The sequence below is a fragment of the Stegodyphus dumicola genome, chromosome 7 (assembly GCF_044657685.1).
Source record: "Stegodyphus dumicola isolate Sdum_Otavi_A_Nest chromosome 7, ASM4465768v1".
Lineage (NCBI taxonomy): Eukaryota > Metazoa > Arthropoda > Arachnida > Araneae > Eresidae > Stegodyphus > Stegodyphus dumicola.
The window spans coordinates 59,043,955-59,063,902 of NC_140774.1; the positions used below are offsets into that span (position 1 = coordinate 59,043,955).

Here is a 19,948-nt window from a genome sequence, read left to right on the forward strand (position 1 = left end):
AAATTGCTTTATATACAATTGTGTTTTCTCAAAACTTTTGCCTTCTCAAGATTTGGAAAACCCTGAATTAGTAATTTATTTCTCAAGAATCTCATGCTTTTAAAAAATTGCTTCAGTTAAAAACTAAACAAGTCTGCACTGATGTATGTAATAATACATAGCACTAGAAACATAGTAACAGTAATAATATAACAGCAATGCTTCAAATGTTGATAACTTTTTAAATGATAGCAGGTTAAATAAATTTAAAACAAAGATTTTATGCTTTACTTTCTTGCAGCCCTTTAAAAACTGAGTAACAGTGAGATCAGGTGAAAGATAAATTAATCTTATTCTTCATGCGATAATAACACTTGTCAAGCTGTATGGATAAAAATACGCCATAGCATAAGGCAAGCGTCCAAATTTTTGGACAAACTCTGCTTAAGACATTCCTAACATTTACAGAGAAATATGCTTAAAAATAATAGGAAAGGGTGAAGTGCACAAAAAATCGTAGAATACAGAAACAGAAAATATTATTATATTTTACATTTATTCAATCAGTAGTTATATTACAAATATATAACAAGTTATGTTTTTCAGTTGCTGACAATTTTTACATAAAGCGTCTATTGCTTTATCTGCTAAACAGGTCCTGTGTTTAGATACAAAAATTCCAGAAATGGAAAAAATTTTCACATTTTGTGTTGACATTAATTTTATGCACTATGGTGTATTTCTCAGCATTTTCAAATCTCACAGTCATCTACAATATGTTTCTGGTATAGAAAGCTTCTCTAACTTCCCTACCCATACACTGACATCTACATCAAAAACAAACCCTTGCAGTCTTAATAAAACTCTGCAGCAGCATAAATATTATAACACTAACAAATATTTAGACAAAAAGCAACCTCAAGAGATGTAACTAGGCAACTGGTAGGTGTGTGAAATTTTATTTTACACTTCATCAGCACCTTCTCCAAAATCCTGGATAGATATGATTGCATTCAGTCGCAATACAAATCTTGCTTTTTAAAGCAATTTATGGTTATGCTTAATGTTATATCATTCTCTGAAGCTCATTTAAATCTCACATCATCAAAAAGTCTGAGCATAAATAAGAAAATCTTAGATTTCCTTCCTACATCATTCAATATTTTTTCGATATTTTATTTTTAAGTACCGTAATTTCCGGAAGAAACGCTGCAGCGTTTACGTGTTTAAAACTTAAATTTTCAGCGTGTGCGGCATTTCTACCCATGCGGCGTTTAGGTGTACTAAATATAAAATATTTCCTATGATGGTCATTGTACATAGTTTGGATGGCCTTGTCATTGTGCATAGACTGGTGCTGTTCCCACACAAAAGACCACTCGGTTGATTTTTGCGAACGTTATTTTGTTTACATTCTTTCCCTTGAACGGATCTACATGCCTTATTCACCCTAAATAAGATCTCAGAAAAATAACATTCTTCCCCCTTTCAAATCAACCATCTCATCAGTTCGAATAGTCTCTCTTCTCTGCCATTCTATGAATCTTCCAGTACCCATCCTCTCCCCACCCCTGCCTTTTCTGCAATTTTTTTCAAAGGTGGATACAACTCCACCTGGCCTTGCAATAATGAACTCTGACATATTTCCCCTTCAGCATGAATCAATTTTTCTTGGCATTCTGCCAGATACAGATCCCATCAGTTTGGGTACAAGTACTTGTTGGATAGTTTTTAAGTAAGAAGAGAGTGGAAAATTTTTGAAAATGTCACCTAAACGGCACAGAAGCTATACTGCTGGTTTTAAGCTTAATGTAATTTCACGTGCTGAGCAAATTGGAAATCGAGCAACAGCTCGAGAGTTTGAAGTTGACGAGAGTTGTATTCGACGTTGGAAGACTGAAAAAGAACTTTAAAATATGCCACAACAGAAACGAGCGTAAGAAGTGATACTGTAAGGTGGCCGAATCTAGAGGACGACCTTGAAAACTGGAAAAAGGAGCAACGAGGAAAGGGAATGTAAAAGCTGTAAAAATTCGCTTCCAAGCAAAATTTATAGCAAAACGAATGAATATAATGATTTCAAAGGAGGTGTAGCAGATTTATGAAAAGAAAAAATATTTCTGTGCCTACTAGAACAACAGTCGGGCAACAATTACCAATGGACTGGCAGGATAAAAAGGCATCTTTTCTAAAAATATGTGACAGATATTATTGACAAAAAAAACTTCTTCGGTCACAGATGGATGAAACGCCGTTAGCTTTCGACTCTCCTGCAAACAGAAGTGTTGATGAAACTGGTGCAAAAACCGTATCTGTGCTTACGACGGGGCATGAAATAACGTCATTTACATGTGTGTTAGAATGTGCCACAAACGGTGACAAGCTAAAGCCGATGATCATTTTTAAACAAAAGACTATTCCGAAGAGAGATTTTCCTAATGACGTAATTATTTGTGCAAACGAGAACGGCTGAATGTTCGAAACAATCATGCATGAGCGGCTACAAAAAGTTTGGCAGTGTCGTATGGGATCTTTTTTCCAACCAAAAGGGTTATTGATAATGGATTCCATGGGTGCTCATTTACTTGAGTCAGTGAAAACCAGATGTCAAAAATTGTCTACGACCGAAGCAATAATTCCTGATGGTTTGACAAAAATCTTACAACAGTTAGATTTATCAGGTAATAAATCCTTCAAAGCTGAAGTCCGAAAGCGGTGGGAGTGTTGGATGAGTGAAGGATTGCATACGTATACCAAAAGCGATAAAATGTGTAGAGCATCTTATGAAGAAGTTGCAAAGTGGGTAGGAAGTGCGTGGAAATCGGTAAAAACATTGTCAATAATAGCAAGGTTCAAAGAAGCTGAAATTATATCCTTAGATAAACAGACTGTAAACCAAGAGGATGAATGTGATGATCTGGAAGACTTGGACTTACCATGCTGTTTGGTATTCAGTTACTAGTATTTAAAAAAAAAAAATTAATGAAATTTAAAAGCCAGGCCAATGATGCATGATCCCATGTGGAGCAGGAATTTTCTGCTGCAGAGACAATAATGGAAATGTCTTATGGCCTTAACTATGGCAAGCAACTCTTTCCTGGTCACACAGTAATTATTCTCCTGTTTAGATAACTACTTGCTCTATTAGGTCCCAAAATGTTTTCGGCTGTTAATTTCTTGGGACAAAACAGTACCGATACTTTCATTGCTTGCATTTGTGTCGCGAATAAATGGTTTGTTGAGCTGAGAATATGTGTTAGGATTGGAACAGATGTTAGAACCTCCTTCAGGTTGTTAAATGTATCCTCACATTTTTTTGTCCCCGGAAACTTTTGCTTGCTGTCTGTCAGCTTGTGAAGCGGTCTTGCGATATACGAATAGTCCTTCACAAATCTCCTATAGTAGATGCAAAGACCCAGGAAACTTCTCAGCTGATGCACATTTTCGGGGTGTCTCTAACCTTCAACTGCTGAAACATTTTCTGGATCCGTACTCACACTTTCGGCAGAGATGACACGTCCAAAGTAAGTCATTTCTAGTTTGAATAATTTGCATTTGGCGGGACTCAACTTTAGACGGGCTTCCTTCACTTTCTGAAATACCTTTCTAAGATTTTCTAAATGTTCTTCAAAACTCTTCCCGACGATGATGATCATCCAGGTATATCAGACAAGCATCACATGAAAGACCTCTCAGCACAGTCTCCATGAGGCATTTGAATGTCGCTAACGCATTACATAATCCAAGCGGTGTCCAAGAATATCATCAATTCTAGGAAGAAGGCAGCTGTATTTCTTCGCAACTTCGTTTAACTGGAGATAGTCAACACAAAATCTGGTTGAACCATCTTTCTTTCTGATGAGGACGATGGGAGATGCTCATGGACTCAATGAATTCGCTTTCTTGCATGTCCTTTAAAAGTGCTCTTACCTCTTCCTATTCAGCAATTGGTAGACGTCTTGGATGTTGCTTGATTTGTGGATGATCCCTGATATCAATTCTATGCTGTGTCAAATTGGTTCGACCCACATCAGAAGATATCTTGAAATTCTTGAATGACATGGTCGGCAGTACTCCTCTGTTCATCGCTTAATTTTACATTCTACAGTAACTCCAATGTCATGTTCTCTGATGATGCGGATTCTGGAGAGTTACTGTTCCATTTAATGCTGATCACTGGAGTACATTCAACAACCACTTCATCTTTTCTAACAACTCTTGCCTTATCAGTTACATTGGCAAATCTCACTGGGACAACAGTTCTCGACAGGTTGACGAGTGCTGGGGCTACTAGTACCTATTTCGGGGTGTTACAGTTCTTTTCCACAATGCACAGAATGAGAGACCATAACTTTGTAACTTAGATTTTTCTAGTTATTTTGTTTACATATGATTTGTTTATATAGATACTTATTTATTGCATTGATTAATTAGATTTTGAGAAATACTTTTGGATAATATTGAAAAGGCTAAGGCAAAGCGAATGAAAATAAAGAACCAAGAGCCTTTAAATATAAAAATGAAAAAACAAGATTTCTACAAGGCCTTTCAAGAAATAGAGAAATATGACTGCGCTTGCAAGACACCTCTTTTGGAACTTATAAAAATCTATCCTGAAAAGTTAAAAGAAGTAGTCCTAACAGTAACAGTCTTCTTCCTACTCAAGTTAGTGTGGAAAGACTCTTCTCAGCTCTCAAGTTTATCAAATCGGATCTAAAAGTCTCATGTCCAGAAATTAATCCATGAACCATTATGCAGTCCAGAAATAATTGTCACTGTTTTTGGAATACAGAGGGAAAATACGCAATAAGTTCTGAATAAGCAACATCATCAGCTTTATGCGAGTCATACGTTATGGACTGATCTATAAATAATGCAGTCCAGAAATAATTATTACTATTTTTGGAATATAGAGACGAAATGCCCAAATTAAAAATGAGGAATTAAGGGGTTACTGATAATTTAAATTATAATTTTGAATTACATACTTTTTTATCTTATCCATATTATTAAAATATGTCTATTTTTATTTGCTTATAACATTATCTCCTCCAGAATGACAGGGAGTTGAATTTTGTAAAAAGTACTGTTGGATTCCAAAAATTCGTGAGAAGCCATTTTGACCATTCTCATCTTCGTACGACTTTAATAGCCAAGATATTAATTAAAAACTCTCAAAATGCTAATTTTCACTTTCATTTTTCCAAATGCTAACAATCTCGCATGCTGGAGATGCAAATTTTTTATTAACAAACTCTATGATTTTAATGATTTGAAAGCGAGCAGTGGCCATACTTTTCGAAATAAAACAGATTTTAAAGTTTTATGCCAAACATTAAACACATTATTATTATATAAGGCATTGATGAATTAATTCTGACATTGAAGAAAGCAGAATATTGCATGTGACATAACAGCATGTCAAAAATGTTTCGTTAATATCAACATTTAAAATAAATAGCAGCTGCTAAGCAACTTTTTTGTTCTGGGTTAGGATAATTGACATGATATGTTATTGCCACATTAATTATTTTGATATTGAGAAAAAGTTGTTACATTACATTAAATTTAAATCATGATGTCATACGTATATACTATGTATTAACTTAAAGTGTCAAAAGTTTTGGCCCCCCAAAAAATATTTACCATTTGGTTGTTGCTTGAAGAGACTGAAATACAGTCAAAAGTCGTTAATCCGGACTCGTCGGGACTTTGGTGATTCCGGATTATCGATTTTTCCGGAATATAGATCATCAGTTTAAATCTGGTAAGATGGCATGCAGAAATTATAAAATTAAAAATATGAAACTGTAATTTATGAAATAAAGAACAATTATGATCTAAAGGGTATCAAAATTTACAAAAAAAAAAAAAAAAAAAAAAAAAAAAAGCTTAATATTTATTTGTTTACTTCATTAAACATTTCTTTCAATGTAAGTTGTTTAAGTTGCTTCATTTTTTATGTGATAATACATTCTCTTTAATTCTTTAAACAGACATAATTTCTTGTTCAGTTACAAAGTTCCGCTGTTCAAGTCCTATAATTGCTGTGTCGAGAATACCGACAAATTTATCAATTGAAATTTTTTTGTTTTCAATAACCTCTGTCACTTTCTTCGCTGTCGGAAGCGAATTATAATGACGAGGAATTTGATTTAAATCATATCAAAGATGGAGTACATCGAGATGAAATACTACATTTAATAAGGAATTATAAGCCAAATAAAATAAAAACATCTGCCCTGAAGATAAGGATAGTGCTGACAGATCAACTTCCAATTCATTGCGTGGCGCCGCAGCGTTAAAGATAAACAAACATTAAAGTTTAGATAAACAAAGGATATGCCTTTATCCAGTTTTTGTAGCAATTCCACTTTTTGTTTAATGAACTTCGAAACATACTTTCGCTTTGTAGATCATTTACATATTAATAAATATATATCAGAAATTCTATTTGACATAATCGAAAGTTCAAGCTTACTTTTATAAATTTGCTCTAACAGTCTGCAAAAAATAATAAGCCGGATCCAATTCGAAGATTGAGGAACAACGCAATCTGCAACATTAACTGAAATAGATAATTAAATAATTTTAGCTTAGCTTATACCGTCCGTTATACATTAAACGTGCACTCGTAAACGTATTTTGCGCACGCGCACAAGCATATTCTCAGCCGTAAAGGCCTTACGTCAACCCGACGCATGCGCAGAAAGTTTGAAGCTTTGAGGTCCGGATTATTTGTGAAGGAATTGAATGTCCCTCTTCTTGTCCTTGGCGGTGGAGGATATACTGTTCGAAATGTATCAAGGTGTTGGACATATGAAACATCTCTTTTAGTAGAGGAAAATATAGGCAGTGATATTCCTTATAATGGTAAGAATGTATAATAATTTGTAATTTTAGATCATTCCGGATTATGGGTGTCCGAATTAACGACTTTTGACTGTAATTTCATTCACATTGAAATGTTTTTATACACTTTTCTTCAGCTGAACATAGAACTTAGAAATTTTGCTTTGGCTGCAGCCCGCTAATACATATATGTATAAGATGTACTAGAAATCTTCCTGGCTCAGCTAAAACATACCTATTTGGAGGAACTTCTTCATCGTTGTTGTCATGAGGATCATCTTCACTTGTCCAATCTTCATTAAACTCAATTCCAGGCCAAAAATCCAAAATTTCTGTTAAATCAGCCATTCTATCAAATTAAAAAAAAAAAAAAAAAAAGGATTCCTCAGAGAGAAAAAAAAAAAATCAGAGCAACAAAAATCACTGTTTAATGCTGAAAATATACAGAAAGAAAAGTACTTTTTTAAAGAATTAAATGAATTAAAAAGCTAAACAATATCTGGTTTTTCATTTTAATTATAGCAAAGCTAAGTCTACCTGCTAAGGAAGGGATGAGGGAAACTGAATCCTATCTCATACACTCAATTAGCCTTAATTAATATCTGAAAGCCTCCGGCAGTACAGAGGATATTTTTTATTTTCACTTTTGTGAATTTATATGGCGATGGCAGTATACAGATTCTTTGGGATGTTAAGGAATTCTATGCGCTACTAGACACAGAAATTTCTAAATAAGTAAGTCGATATTTCCTTTTTGTTACTGTACATATTAGACATCATGTATTTCTATTTTCATGTTATTTCCTTGTTTTATTTTGATTTAAAATGCAGTTTATTGAGTTTATAAATTTTTTATGTTTTGGATGTTATTTTACTTGGAAATAGGAACAGTGCCAACAAATCAGCAAATTTTTTTTTGCCTGAAATAGAAATATATTTTTTAAGCCCTACCTTAGCACATTTTAATATTAAAAAGTGAGTCATCAGCGAGATATGAAACAATGTGTTACTATGTTATTAACGTGTAATACAGACAGAAAAATTAAGACTCCATTAGTCATCGGTGCAAGTAGAAAATCTCGTTGTCCGAAGGGTGCCTATTATAGCAATAAAAATGCTTGGATGACAAGAAGGATTTTTAGAGATTTACTTATGAAGTGGGAAAAAGAACTTCAGTAAGAAAAAGTGGTACACTTATCAGATAACTGCACTGCCCATCCATATGATCTCTCACTGAAGAATATAAAATTAGTTTTCCTTCCTCCTATTACAATTTTCATTCTGATCAGGATGTTATATAAGCATTGAAGACCCATTACAGGAAGGAAGTGGTTTAAAATGTTATTAATGAAATTGGTACTCTTCTGTTATCCAATCCAGATTTATGTATGTATGCACAATATGTGTATACACACATACATATATATACATACATGTGTATGTGTGTATAGACAAATACATACATATATACATACATGAACACATTCATACATACATCTCTCAATCTGGTCCTGATAACAGAAAAGTACCATGAAATTGATATGGCTGACACAGTTTGTTCTTCTAGAGAAGCTGTTAAGTCGATTTCTCTTTTAGATGCTATGCATGTTATTTTAAATGCATGGGATGAAGTAACTCCCAATTGATTTCAAATTGCTTTAAAAAAGCCAGCTTTCATCCAAAGCAAATTCCTGGAAACTCTCGAGATGTGCCAGAAGACAAGGGTGGCGATGAAGAAATGCATGATGAGACCTGCCAAAAAAATATCAGGCTGTGAAAAGAGTGATGCAGAGATCATCCAAGTTATCAGGGAAAACAAAGGAATCAGTGAAAATGAAAGTGAGTTGGAAGATGAAATTCCAGTCCTGTACCAACAGCAGCAGAGTCTCGACAAAGCCATTAACAATTTTTAGAAAAACACTTGAACTTACAAGTGGAGATACAGAAAGTTACTAGGAAAGTCATGTCTTGGGGAACACCCTTGAAATGCTACTAACAAAAAAATATGCAACACGCTCAAATGGCTAAATTTTTAAATGGCTCTGGGTTAAAATTTACTCTACAGTACCCCTTGGCGAATCATTTCTTTTTTGACACCAAGATCTTCGTCAGGAAGGATCTATGGTGATTTCCTGTTATGTTTTACCACCAATCCTCGAATTCCATATCACAGATTATGTTCTTACTGCATTAATATAAATATTAACAAGACATAGTGCACAATAAAAATTAAGCTTTATTTAGGAACTTCGCGCATACTGCCCGACAGCCTGCCTCTTTCGCTCTGCTCGGTACTCGTAAGAAACTTCTCCTCTAGGGTTGCCACACTTATCGGAGGGCGCAAGGCGCACTCCTTATCGCCATCACCACAGATCTACACCAATTTCAAGATGGTGCCGATCTTTCCCCCCGCTACACAAAACCAAAACAAGAAGTCAAAGACTTACACAAACTCGGTGTCCATGTACACATCAACCTATTTTAACTTTGAAAAAAAAAAAAAAAATCAGAGAATTGCACAAACCAGGCATTTCACACTGCCTTAACTTTGTCCATGAACACATCGACCTATTTTCACTTAAAGTTAAAACTATCATGTTGACCAGAAAAAATTTGCCGCTGCATTAACTCACAGAGATGAACAAATAACCGAAAATGCATATTTCCTAACACTAAACAACAAATCTTTTAACAAAAATTAACATACGGAGACAAATAAATAAATGAAACGTCAATTTTTTAACATACCTTTTTATCATGAGCATACTTTCAAGCTTCCCACCACCATCTTCTCCATCTTCCATGTAAGCAATTCAATTAAATTTTTGGTTGTTTCGGCTATCTGCTGTTAATGGTGGATAAATACACATAATAGAACCCAAACCATCAACATTCATCCTCTTACTTACCTCAGACATATTCAAATGATGGTACCCACATCAAAATACAACACTAATGCACGTGCAACTGAACACATCAATTGAAAAGAATGGTAAGTATAAAAAAATCCCGGTCCATACTGAAGTAATACTATTACAAAAAATAGCCAAAATCTCAATTTATCACAACACATTTGGTGATATTCGCAGAAAAACGGCTTCTTAACGATTAAAAAAAAAAAAAAAAAAATTCTCCAAGGCAAGTTTTGCCAACATTATCAACATTACGGTTACCAACATTGGGGTTTTTAGATTTCACGAACAACCAATACTACTTTCTGATTTTTCCAGAAACCAAGGGATACCGTACGGTAAAGACCAGCTTGATGTCTGATTATACTTACATAATGTATCGATCAGTGTAATGTTGAAATTTACAGTTTTTCTGAATTGAAATATTTTTTTGTCATCTACAGAAAAATAATGAAGATTTTATAAAAAAGTGTTCAACTGTAGCTCACACATTAAACACCAAATCAAAATAGAGTACGAACTGATGGCAAAAATAAAATCGAAATAGAGTATGAATTGAGAAATTTTCAAGTAGTGAATGAAAGCTTTTACTGATCAAAGTACTTTAAATCCGGATAAACTTGGTAATGTACTGTAGATCAAAATAAAATTAAATTAGACGTAAATATTAATTGATTAAACAGAGCTTGAACCCTGATGTAAACATCTACAAATATCTCCATTAGATTAAGATAATTCAGATCAGATGATGTTTAATAAAATTAATAAAAAATACAATTCAAGTATAATAAAATTTAATAAGAAAAATTATTCTGAAAATCACTAAAGGTGAAAAGATCGAATTAGCACAATTTAAGTTTAATTCATTCAATGAAATTTATTCATTTCTGGGAAAAATGTTCCTTAATAAAGGCTAAAAACTGAAAACTGGGAGATTTGGTAATATACCAGGAGACCAGAAGAAAAACCACAGTTGGGAGCTGTGGTTTATGAATATAAAAAACTATTTTTATTCAAATCCTGGTTGTACATCAACATTTTCTGTACTTTTTGTTGTTTAATTTATAAAGCAAGTTAAGCAATCTAAATAAATATACATATGCATTTTTCAAGTACTGAAAAGGAAGGGCATGATGAGAATGATCTTCTAGCAATGACGAAAGGGGTGGAATAGGGCAAAATAGGTTGAGAACCACAATGTTAGATCTTTTATGTACTAGTAAAAAAAAAAGGCTAATCTTTGAAATATGGTAACAGGTAGTTTGGCGACATTTTGGTAAGGCGATTGTTGTACCTCTCACATACAACGAGAATAAGTCTGGCAACAGCTGCAGGAAGAAAAACTTGGCAGTGCTGGAATGGCAACAGCGGATGATATTCTATAGATTTTAATATTTTGATTTTGAGTCGATGTTTTTTGCATCTTTTGCGATACTATTACGTTATAACATTTGAGTTTTGGGTGAATGAAATGGAATCCGCTGTCCCGCTACGGATATTAGTAAAATATATTTAGAAAATTAGCTGCATTGGAAAGGATGAAACCTTGTGTTTGAATTAGCGGTATTGTTCCTGCTAAAGTTGCGTCGAGTTCAGAATATTATGCCAGGCTTATTCACGCTGGCGCAGATAAGTTCAAATTTTGTTTATTGTATTTATAGTGTATAACTTGCAAATATATGAATAGAATTCTATTAAATAAACATTTAAAATTCTGGAATGATGTTTCAAATTTTAGATGTAGAGTATTCAAATTGCTATGTCGGAGCCAGTGGCAGTCAGGTGCAAAATAAAATTGTTTTTGCTCCACGACATAACAGCGATAAAAGTTACTAGCTAGGACTTTATTAGTGTACATGGATAAAGTCAAGAGTGTGCGCAATGCCATTTTGTGCAATTCTGGGATGCTTTTTTAAGTGAAAGTTGGTTGACGCGCACATGGATGATACCGTGTATGTGCAATTCTTAAAAACGCGGCAAGCAGTTTGCGATTCTGCACTTTCTCCCAATTTCGCACCTAATCTTCGTCATGATTAAGCATTTGGTACAACTCTAATATACGCCCTAATTTCACCAAATGTGGCGATATGTGTTCTGCGATGGTTTTTGGCGCGATTTCGTGTTCTATGGCAACCCTGTTGACGTTGAAAAATCTTTCGCTGGAGCTCGTTGGTTCGCCTCTGTGTCTGAGAAGATGGGAGGGAAAGATAAAATGGTAGTTGTTGAATTGAAGTTCGGTAAAAGGAAATATGATTGTGGCTATCCTGTTGAGGGGTAGTGGGTATTTGGAAGTGTGGAAAGACGGTCTGGGAGATTATTTTTAATGGCACTGCATGATAGAAGTAGGGATTTGTGATTTTATTTATTTGTGAACCATAGTATAAATTTTCTGGATAGTGTGTCTGGCTGTCATGTAAATACGATAGTGATTACGTGGCGGCATGTTAAAGGCGGTATGAAATTTATATTTCTGCTATTCGAAAACGCATTAATTCATGGTAAGTGCATTTTATTTTATCCTTGTTCTTATTTTGTAGAATGTTATGTTCATTGGTTCTTTAGTATGAATTACTGTCGTTATCGTTGTTTTTTTAAATTGTTTGAAATTTATTTTAGTTTATTTTGTTGTTTAGTGTCTAGACTGTACAATTCGTAGATGTTTTTTAAAGTTGAAACAGAACTCTGTGTACATGGTATTATTTGAAATTTATTGTTGTTACAACTGGAACATATTCATATATAACATATTTATATGGCGCATATTGTATAATATATGTTATCAAATGTGGACTTTAAATAAAATTTTTAGAGTCCACATTAATAACATTGCAACAGCAAAAATTGCAAATATGGTGCAAGTTAGATCATTTTTAAATGCATATATTTATATTAATTGCACTAATTGTATATGTTTATTATATGAATATTTTAAATGTCTGTTTTATCATTCAATATTAATATATTTATGAACATTTCTGTTTTGATTGTTCTGTTCAATGTATCTTTGATTTTAATTTCACTTTTAAATTTTAGCACCATAATTTTATCAAAGTCTTCTGAAATTTAGTCACAATTTCACTCAATCAAATCTAACAGTGTAGTTCACAGATGCAGCATAAAAACTATGTCAAATAACAGTCACTAAGGTGTATGGATTAGGTTTTTCATGCCATCTGTTTTGTTTATTTCATGCTTATGACTGCATAAGAAGACTTACATGAAACAAATGTGTCACAAGCAGTGACACTGAGATGTTGTTTCACATAAAACTGAGAAGTACAGCACTAATTAGCACTGTAATTGTTAAAGAAAGTATCCTAGCTTTTAAAAAGCTTTGTTGCATGTAATGTGAACTTAATTACTTTATCATTTTAAGAATAAGAAGGGTTTGTGTGTTTATTTAATTCATAATGCAAAGCATGCAAGGGGTGGCTGAAAAAGGCATGCTTTCGTGAATAATTTCTAGGGCAATTAGGCTCATATTTACATCACTTAAGGAAAACCATGAAAATGCCACAAAATTCACAAAACACATGCGAAAAAAAATAACCTGCACAGCCAGCTCATTTTTCAGGATTTGAGCCGAGATTTAACTACCATTATTCAGCCTTCTGAATTACTCGTAAGACTAAATATGTAATATGATGTAATAAAAAGTTAACTGTGTGTTGTGTGGCAGGATTGCTTTCTCAAGTATCAAGGAAGGAAATACTATTCTTTTCTAAATCTATTCTTTTTTTTTTAAGTGTTTGGTCACAGTATTATTCATTACATGTACTTTCCATAATTCATATAGAATACTAATATTTCTACTACAAGTGTCTTTTTTTTTTTTTTTTTTTAAGTGTTTTGCTTGTTGATATTCTCAAAATTGTATCTGATAATTAGTATAGTAACAGGTATAAATACAATAGACGTATATAATCAATCAGGAGTGGCCACAACTGCATATTTACATTATTCTAAAATAGGTGAAGTAGGTTTCAGGCAACAAGAAATGTGGATTCCAAACAATCATTCAGTGACAATGTTAGTTCAATAAGAGCTATGTGCCTGTAATAAATTACTGAATGCATGACTTTTAATACATCCATTTTACATAAACAGTTTTTCAGTATTATTTTTTTTTAATTTACTAGCGGTACAACTCTAATATATGCCCTAATTTCACCAAATGTGGCGATATGTGTTCTCCGCTGGTTTTTGGCGCGATTGCGTGTTCTATGGCAACCCTGTTGACGTTGAAAAATCTTTCGCTGGAGCTCGTTGATTCGCCTCTGTGTCTGAGAAGATGGGAGGGAAACATAAAATGGTAGTTGTTGAATTGGAAGTTTGGCAAAAGGAAATATCATTGTGGCTATCCTGTTCAGGGGTAGTGGGTATTTCGAAGTGTGGAAAGAGGGTCTGGGAGGTTATTTTTAATGGCAGTGCATGATAGAAGTAGGGATTTGTGATTTTATTTATTTGTGAACCATAGTATAAATTTTCTGGATAGTGTGTCTGGCTGTCATGTAAATACGATAGTGATTACGTGGCGGCATGTTAAAGGCGGTATGAAATTTATATTTCTGCTATTCGAAAACGCATTAATTCATGGTAAGTGCATTTTATTTTATCCTTGTTCTTATTTTGTAGAATGCTATGTTCATTGGTTCTTTAGTATGAATTTCTGTCCTTATTGTTGTTTTTTTAAATTGTTTGAAATTTATTTTAGTTTATTTTATTGTTTAGTGTCTAGACTGTGCAATTCGTAGATGTTTTTTAAAGTTGAAACAGAACGCTGTGTGCATGGTATTATTTGAAATTTATTGTTGTTACGTTATTTTATTAAAGCGAGGAGTGCGTAGATCGTAGATTCCTTCCTTGCCTAAATTGTGCAATTCGTAGAATTTTTTTTAAGTTTAAACAGGATGCTGTGTACATGGTATTCTTTGAAATTTATTGTTGTTATGTTAATTTATTAAAGCGAGGTCTGCGTAGTTTGTAGATTCGTTCGTTGCCTACATTGTGCAATTCGTAGATTTTTTTTAAGTTAAAACGTGTCGTTGTGTACGTGGATTCTTGTCAAATATTTTTGGTTAGAAACTTTACGTTTTTGCCATATAAATATATGCGCCATATAAATATGTTATATATGGCGCATATTGTATAATATATGTTATCAAATGTGGACTTTAAATAAAATTTTTAGAGTCCACATTAATAACATTGCAACAGCAAAAATTGCAAATATGGTGCAAGTTAGATCATTTTTAAATGCATATATTTATATTAATTGCACTAATTGTATATGTTTATTATATGAATATTTTAAACGTCTGTTTTATCATTCAATATTAATATATTTATGAACATTTCTGTTTTGATTGTTCTGTTCAATGTATCTTTGATTTTAATTTCACTTTTAAATTTTAGCACCATAATTTTATCAAAGTCTATGGCGCATATCGATGTGTACATGGACAAAGTCAAGAGAGTGTGCAGTGCCAAGTTTGTGCAATATTGGGATGTTTTTTTAAGTGAAAATAGGTCGATGTGTACATGGATACCAAGTTTGTGCAATTTTTTTACTTGCCATTTTCAAGTTGGCAATTTTGAGAAACACGCAGAGATTCTGCACTTTCCCAGTTTGTCGCCAAGGGCTCTCCTAGGATTTTACCCAAATTTTAATTAACATAATCTAATATTTTAAAGTTGCAGTTGCATAACATTATGGGGAGAAACGTATTCATGGAAAGGTTGTTTCACATTATGGAAAGCTTCTATCAATCAACTTTTATTTATTTTTAATTAAAACAAATTTTAAGACTATTTAACAGGAAGCGAGAAATAAAATGGAACGGATCACAGGATAAATAGTAGCATTTAGGCTGATTAGCATACCTCAGCTAAATATCCACTGTATCCTTAATTCTTACTCATCTATTACAATATAAATATACCTAATATTAAAAGTTTCAAAAACAATATTATAACTAAACTGCCTTGGACTAAATATCTCACAAGATTAATAAAGTTCTGCTTCAAGTAAGAGAAAAGCAGTTATGTAATTAATTGATAATACTGTATTATATTCTACAAGACATCTTTGTTGGTTTTTCAAGAGGATTTACCTTTCGAATTCTACCCTGCTTCAGAAAATATGTTAGTGTCAAAAGCTGTTAAATACACGATTTTAAAAGTTAGTTCTTTGGCGCAGCTACAAACAGCGAATCAAGTTGCAACGCAGTGTTGCCAAATCGCGCAATTTTTGACAAAACTATGCTGCCAAAATTTATCTGCTTGCGATTTTGGGAAATTTTCACTGCTCTTTTTTCTTAAATGCACATATGTTAAAATAACTTTTATATTAAAATTAATTTATAATAAAAAGATTTTTTCCCCAGATGGTATAGTGTTTAGGAGCCACTCGAATTTTTCATGTTTTAATTTCTTCAAATATAATATATACTCTAATATTTGGTGGCAACATTTTGAAAAGTGAAACGGACATTTATATTCATTCAACGCAAAATTGCAAAACGAAAACAATCGTCCTTTAGGGACAAAGCCTCTTTGGACTAATAATTTAATATGTTCATGATAATGTAAAATTATTATGGCAACAGTGATGTTTTGTTTACATATGCTTTGAGCGGTTTAAATACGAAAATTGATTAGAGCCACTCCGAGTAAGTTGTTCATAAGACAAGTAAGTTTAATTATTTTTTACCCTACTGTCTAGAATTTCTGCATGATTAAAAGAATATAATTAAACCAGATTTCAGTTGAACAGTTGAACCTTTATTTACTATCATTTTTCTTATCATCACTAAATACTTGTTTTATTCTTTTAATATTTATTTCGATTCCGCTATGTTTATCTTGAAAAACAGCATAAGTTAAAACTATACTTGAAAGTTATTTTGTACATTAAAAACTTCATAGTGACTTGCAATTAAGTTTCAAATATGAATATTTCTCGCATTTCTAAAATTCCTTTAACCTGCAAAATTGTATTTTTTTTTTTTTTTTTTTCGTTATGAAATGCTTTTTTAGAAATATTTATTTTTGGTTTTCATCCGCAGAGAACCCGTTGGCGCCGTTGCACTTTTACTCGCCAAGCTAGCGGTTTAGCGACGATGAGCCGAGCCGTAAACGTTATATTCTGTAAACGTGATTTTTACTGCATGTAAATTCAAGTTAGCAGACAAAACAATATATTAAGCATATGGTAGTAAAAATTCACAGATAATAAGCATGTAGATGTAAAACTAACCGGTTAAACGTGATATACGATAATAAATTTGTATTAAATTCAAGTTAGCAGAGAAAAGAATATATTAAGCATAAGACAATATATAAGCATTTATAACGGAAATAAAAATTCATTTAATAAATATAAATTAGTATTAATATACTGAAATTAACCGGTTAAATGTGATAAGCGAAAAAAAAATTGTCTTAAATTCCATTTAACACAGAAAACAATATATTCCTTACACCAGCAGTGGTTTGCTAATTTTGATGACTATGGTGATACATCAAACTATTCTGTCATCTTAGATAATCAATAATATTTTTTATTTCAATTTAATCATCTATTTATGTCACACCTGCCATCCTCTGAAAGGTTATTGTTAGAAAAGCATTAACAATATATTACCTTTTAAAATTTTACACTATAAAAATTGATTTATTCTCATAATTTTAGATGACAATAAACAATAATAAAAATAAAAGAATTACTTAGTTATTTAAAATGCACATGCACATTTTTGCGGCCTACGGAAACAAATTATTTTAGAGGTTGGAAACCTCATAGTTCTTAGAGCTGTTAATAATTAAGAACACAATGTAAACAGCCATGTTACAAATTAGCATTCACCACCGTATTTTCTTCCTTTCATCCCGAACCGAGAACCGGCATCTATCTACGAAAATCTGCAAATGCGAATAACGACAGTGATAATTCAACAAAATGAACGCAAGAGGAATGGTTGCAAACTTCAAACAAGTGAATAGGATAAATCTGCTGGGTTACCAGATTTAAACTATTATCGCCAAAGTTGGCGATGTTTACATTTACCGGGTTCTCTGTGGAAGTGCTTCCTTTATTTTGTGTAAATCATTTTATTTTTTACGTAAGAGTTTATGAAATTTAATAATCATTTGTGTTAAATATCGCTGCCTCAGCTTGGCGACATGTTTGAGCAATAACTTGCGGATTCACGTGAAAGTATTGCAATGATCGGTAGTTAAAAGTGAAAATCAAATGCAGATATTTAATTAAATTAATCTAATTTGGAGACTTTAATACGTGGCTTGCCAAATTTTTTTTTAATGATAAAACTATAAACTGATGCAGGTATTTTCATAATAGCTTACTATCGAATGAATACTTAGCAGAGACTTTCAGTTTTTATTCCTTGCATACAATTTTTTCCATCTCTTTATATTTTCTCATATAAACAATAAAATTTTACGAATTAAATTCTTTAAAATTTTTTAAAGAATTTAATTCGTATTTACAACTCATTGAGGCATTAATTTTAAAATCCTATGCCTTAATGCAATCGGACACAGTAAGTCAGCATTATTACTACAGGAAATATAAATGATAATGCTTGATAAAACTTTGGTTGAAAAATGGGAGGGTTTTTCATTTTCGAAGGAAAGGCTAATCTTTGGAATATGGTAACAGGTATTTTGGCGACATTTTGGTAAGGCGATAAAGGTTACTAGCTAGGGCTTTAGCAATGTACGTGGATAAAGTCAAGAGTGTGTGCAATGCCATTTTTGTGCAATTCTGGGATGTTTTTTTAAGTGAAAATAGGTCGACGTGTACATGGATATCGTGTATGTGCAAATATTAAAAATGCTGCAAGCAGTGGGCGATTCTGCACTTTTTCCCAATTTCGCACCTAATTTTCGTCATGATTAAGCACTTTTGTTCCATAAAAGTTCGAGCATATGCGTAATTCGGCTAGCAGATTGTTGGAACAAATGTTGAGAGGGGGGGGGAAAGTGCTTTTACTTCGAGAAAACAAAATGGCGTCCAAAAAAAAAAAAATGACTAGCAGGTTGCTGTAGCAGGGTTGGTCGCCAAAAAGTCGTTAAGTTACCATAATCCAAAGATCAACCAGATGTTTTTGAAAAATGAGGGGTTTTAAAAACTAAACATTGCTAAAATATATGGACTGATTTGTGTTGGGCTGCCATCTAGTTTAAATAAAGAAGGTTCAGATTAATCTATAAATCCTTTTTCATTTAGTTTTCTGCCATCTAGTTTAAATAAAGAAGGTTCAGAGTAATCTATAAATCATTTTTCATTCAATTTTTCTGTGCCTACAGAAGGAAATTTTTAGATGTGCCCAGACCAGGCACACCGTACCGCAAAGGGTTAACTCCGATAATGAATAATCATGATGTCATCAGATCCTCTTTTTGATCTTTTTGACTTGAACTTGATTAATTCTTAATAAGCCATTTTTTTAAGAAGTTTTATTTCTTTACAATTACAACCTGATAATCGTTAAAAACTAATTTAAAGTATTTTTCATTTTTAACACTTGCAAATAATATTACAAATTGGCTATATGCCAATACTGAAGCCTGCCAATATAAATGAGCATGAATTCTATACAATTATACGACTAAGATCTACATTTAGGAAATAATAATATTGATCATTATTTTTTGTAATAATCTGCATAGAAATGCTGGTCACTAAATCTCTTAACATCAGAAAAACTGATATTTTATTGTTAGTCTGATCCGAATGCAGACATTTCGTTCTTCGCTTTGTGTATGGCCCCTGAATATGCCCATGGGTTATTTGAAATAATTGATTTGTGAATTATAGATTATTGATGTTTCTTTAAATACTAAGTGCAGATAAGCTGAAAGAAATGAATAATTTATTATTTATTATGAAGCACAATAAGTAGCACACACAACACAACAATAGCTAGAAATTACTCAAAGAAATGCAGATATTAAGTATTCCTTCTTAGTATGCAAAATATATTGTGAAGTTTCTCAAATACCTGTCAGGGTGGACCCTAACTTAAAATTCAGCTAACTGCTAAATATCATAGCTGATTCATGACTGAACTTTCAGGCTTTCTGATCTGTGTTTATGTACAGTGGACATGGGCTCTGAAATATCTTAAAGAATTGGCTTTCAGGGTTCGTATGGTCCTTAAAAGTCCTTAAGTTTTTTT

General features: G+C 32.7%; 1 protein-coding gene across 11 annotated transcripts in view; it reads right to left on the reverse strand.

The window, feature by feature from the left end:
• The window catches only part of LOC118205266 (inositol polyphosphate-5-phosphatase A-like), a 121,645-nt gene that overhangs the window by 93,953 nt on the left and 7,744 nt on the right, over positions 1-19,948 (reverse strand). For 3 of the 11 annotated variants that reach the window (XM_085820277.1, XM_085820286.1, XM_085820276.1), the window contains exons 1-2: positions 9,580-9,682; positions 7,067-7,180 (exon numbers count right to left, since the gene is read on the reverse strand). In XM_085820277.1, coding sequence (XP_085676403.1) covers positions 7,067-7,180; positions 9,580-9,635 — 170 coding nt within the window. In that variant the 5' untranslated portion in view covers positions 9,636-9,682. Of the gene's footprint in view, positions 1-7,066; positions 7,181-9,579; positions 9,683-9,740; positions 9,923-15,626; positions 15,669-15,856; positions 15,996-19,948 lie in introns of those variants that run through there. The other 8 variants (XM_085820283.1, XM_085820279.1, XM_085820287.1 and 5 more) reach the window with 5 other exon arrangements.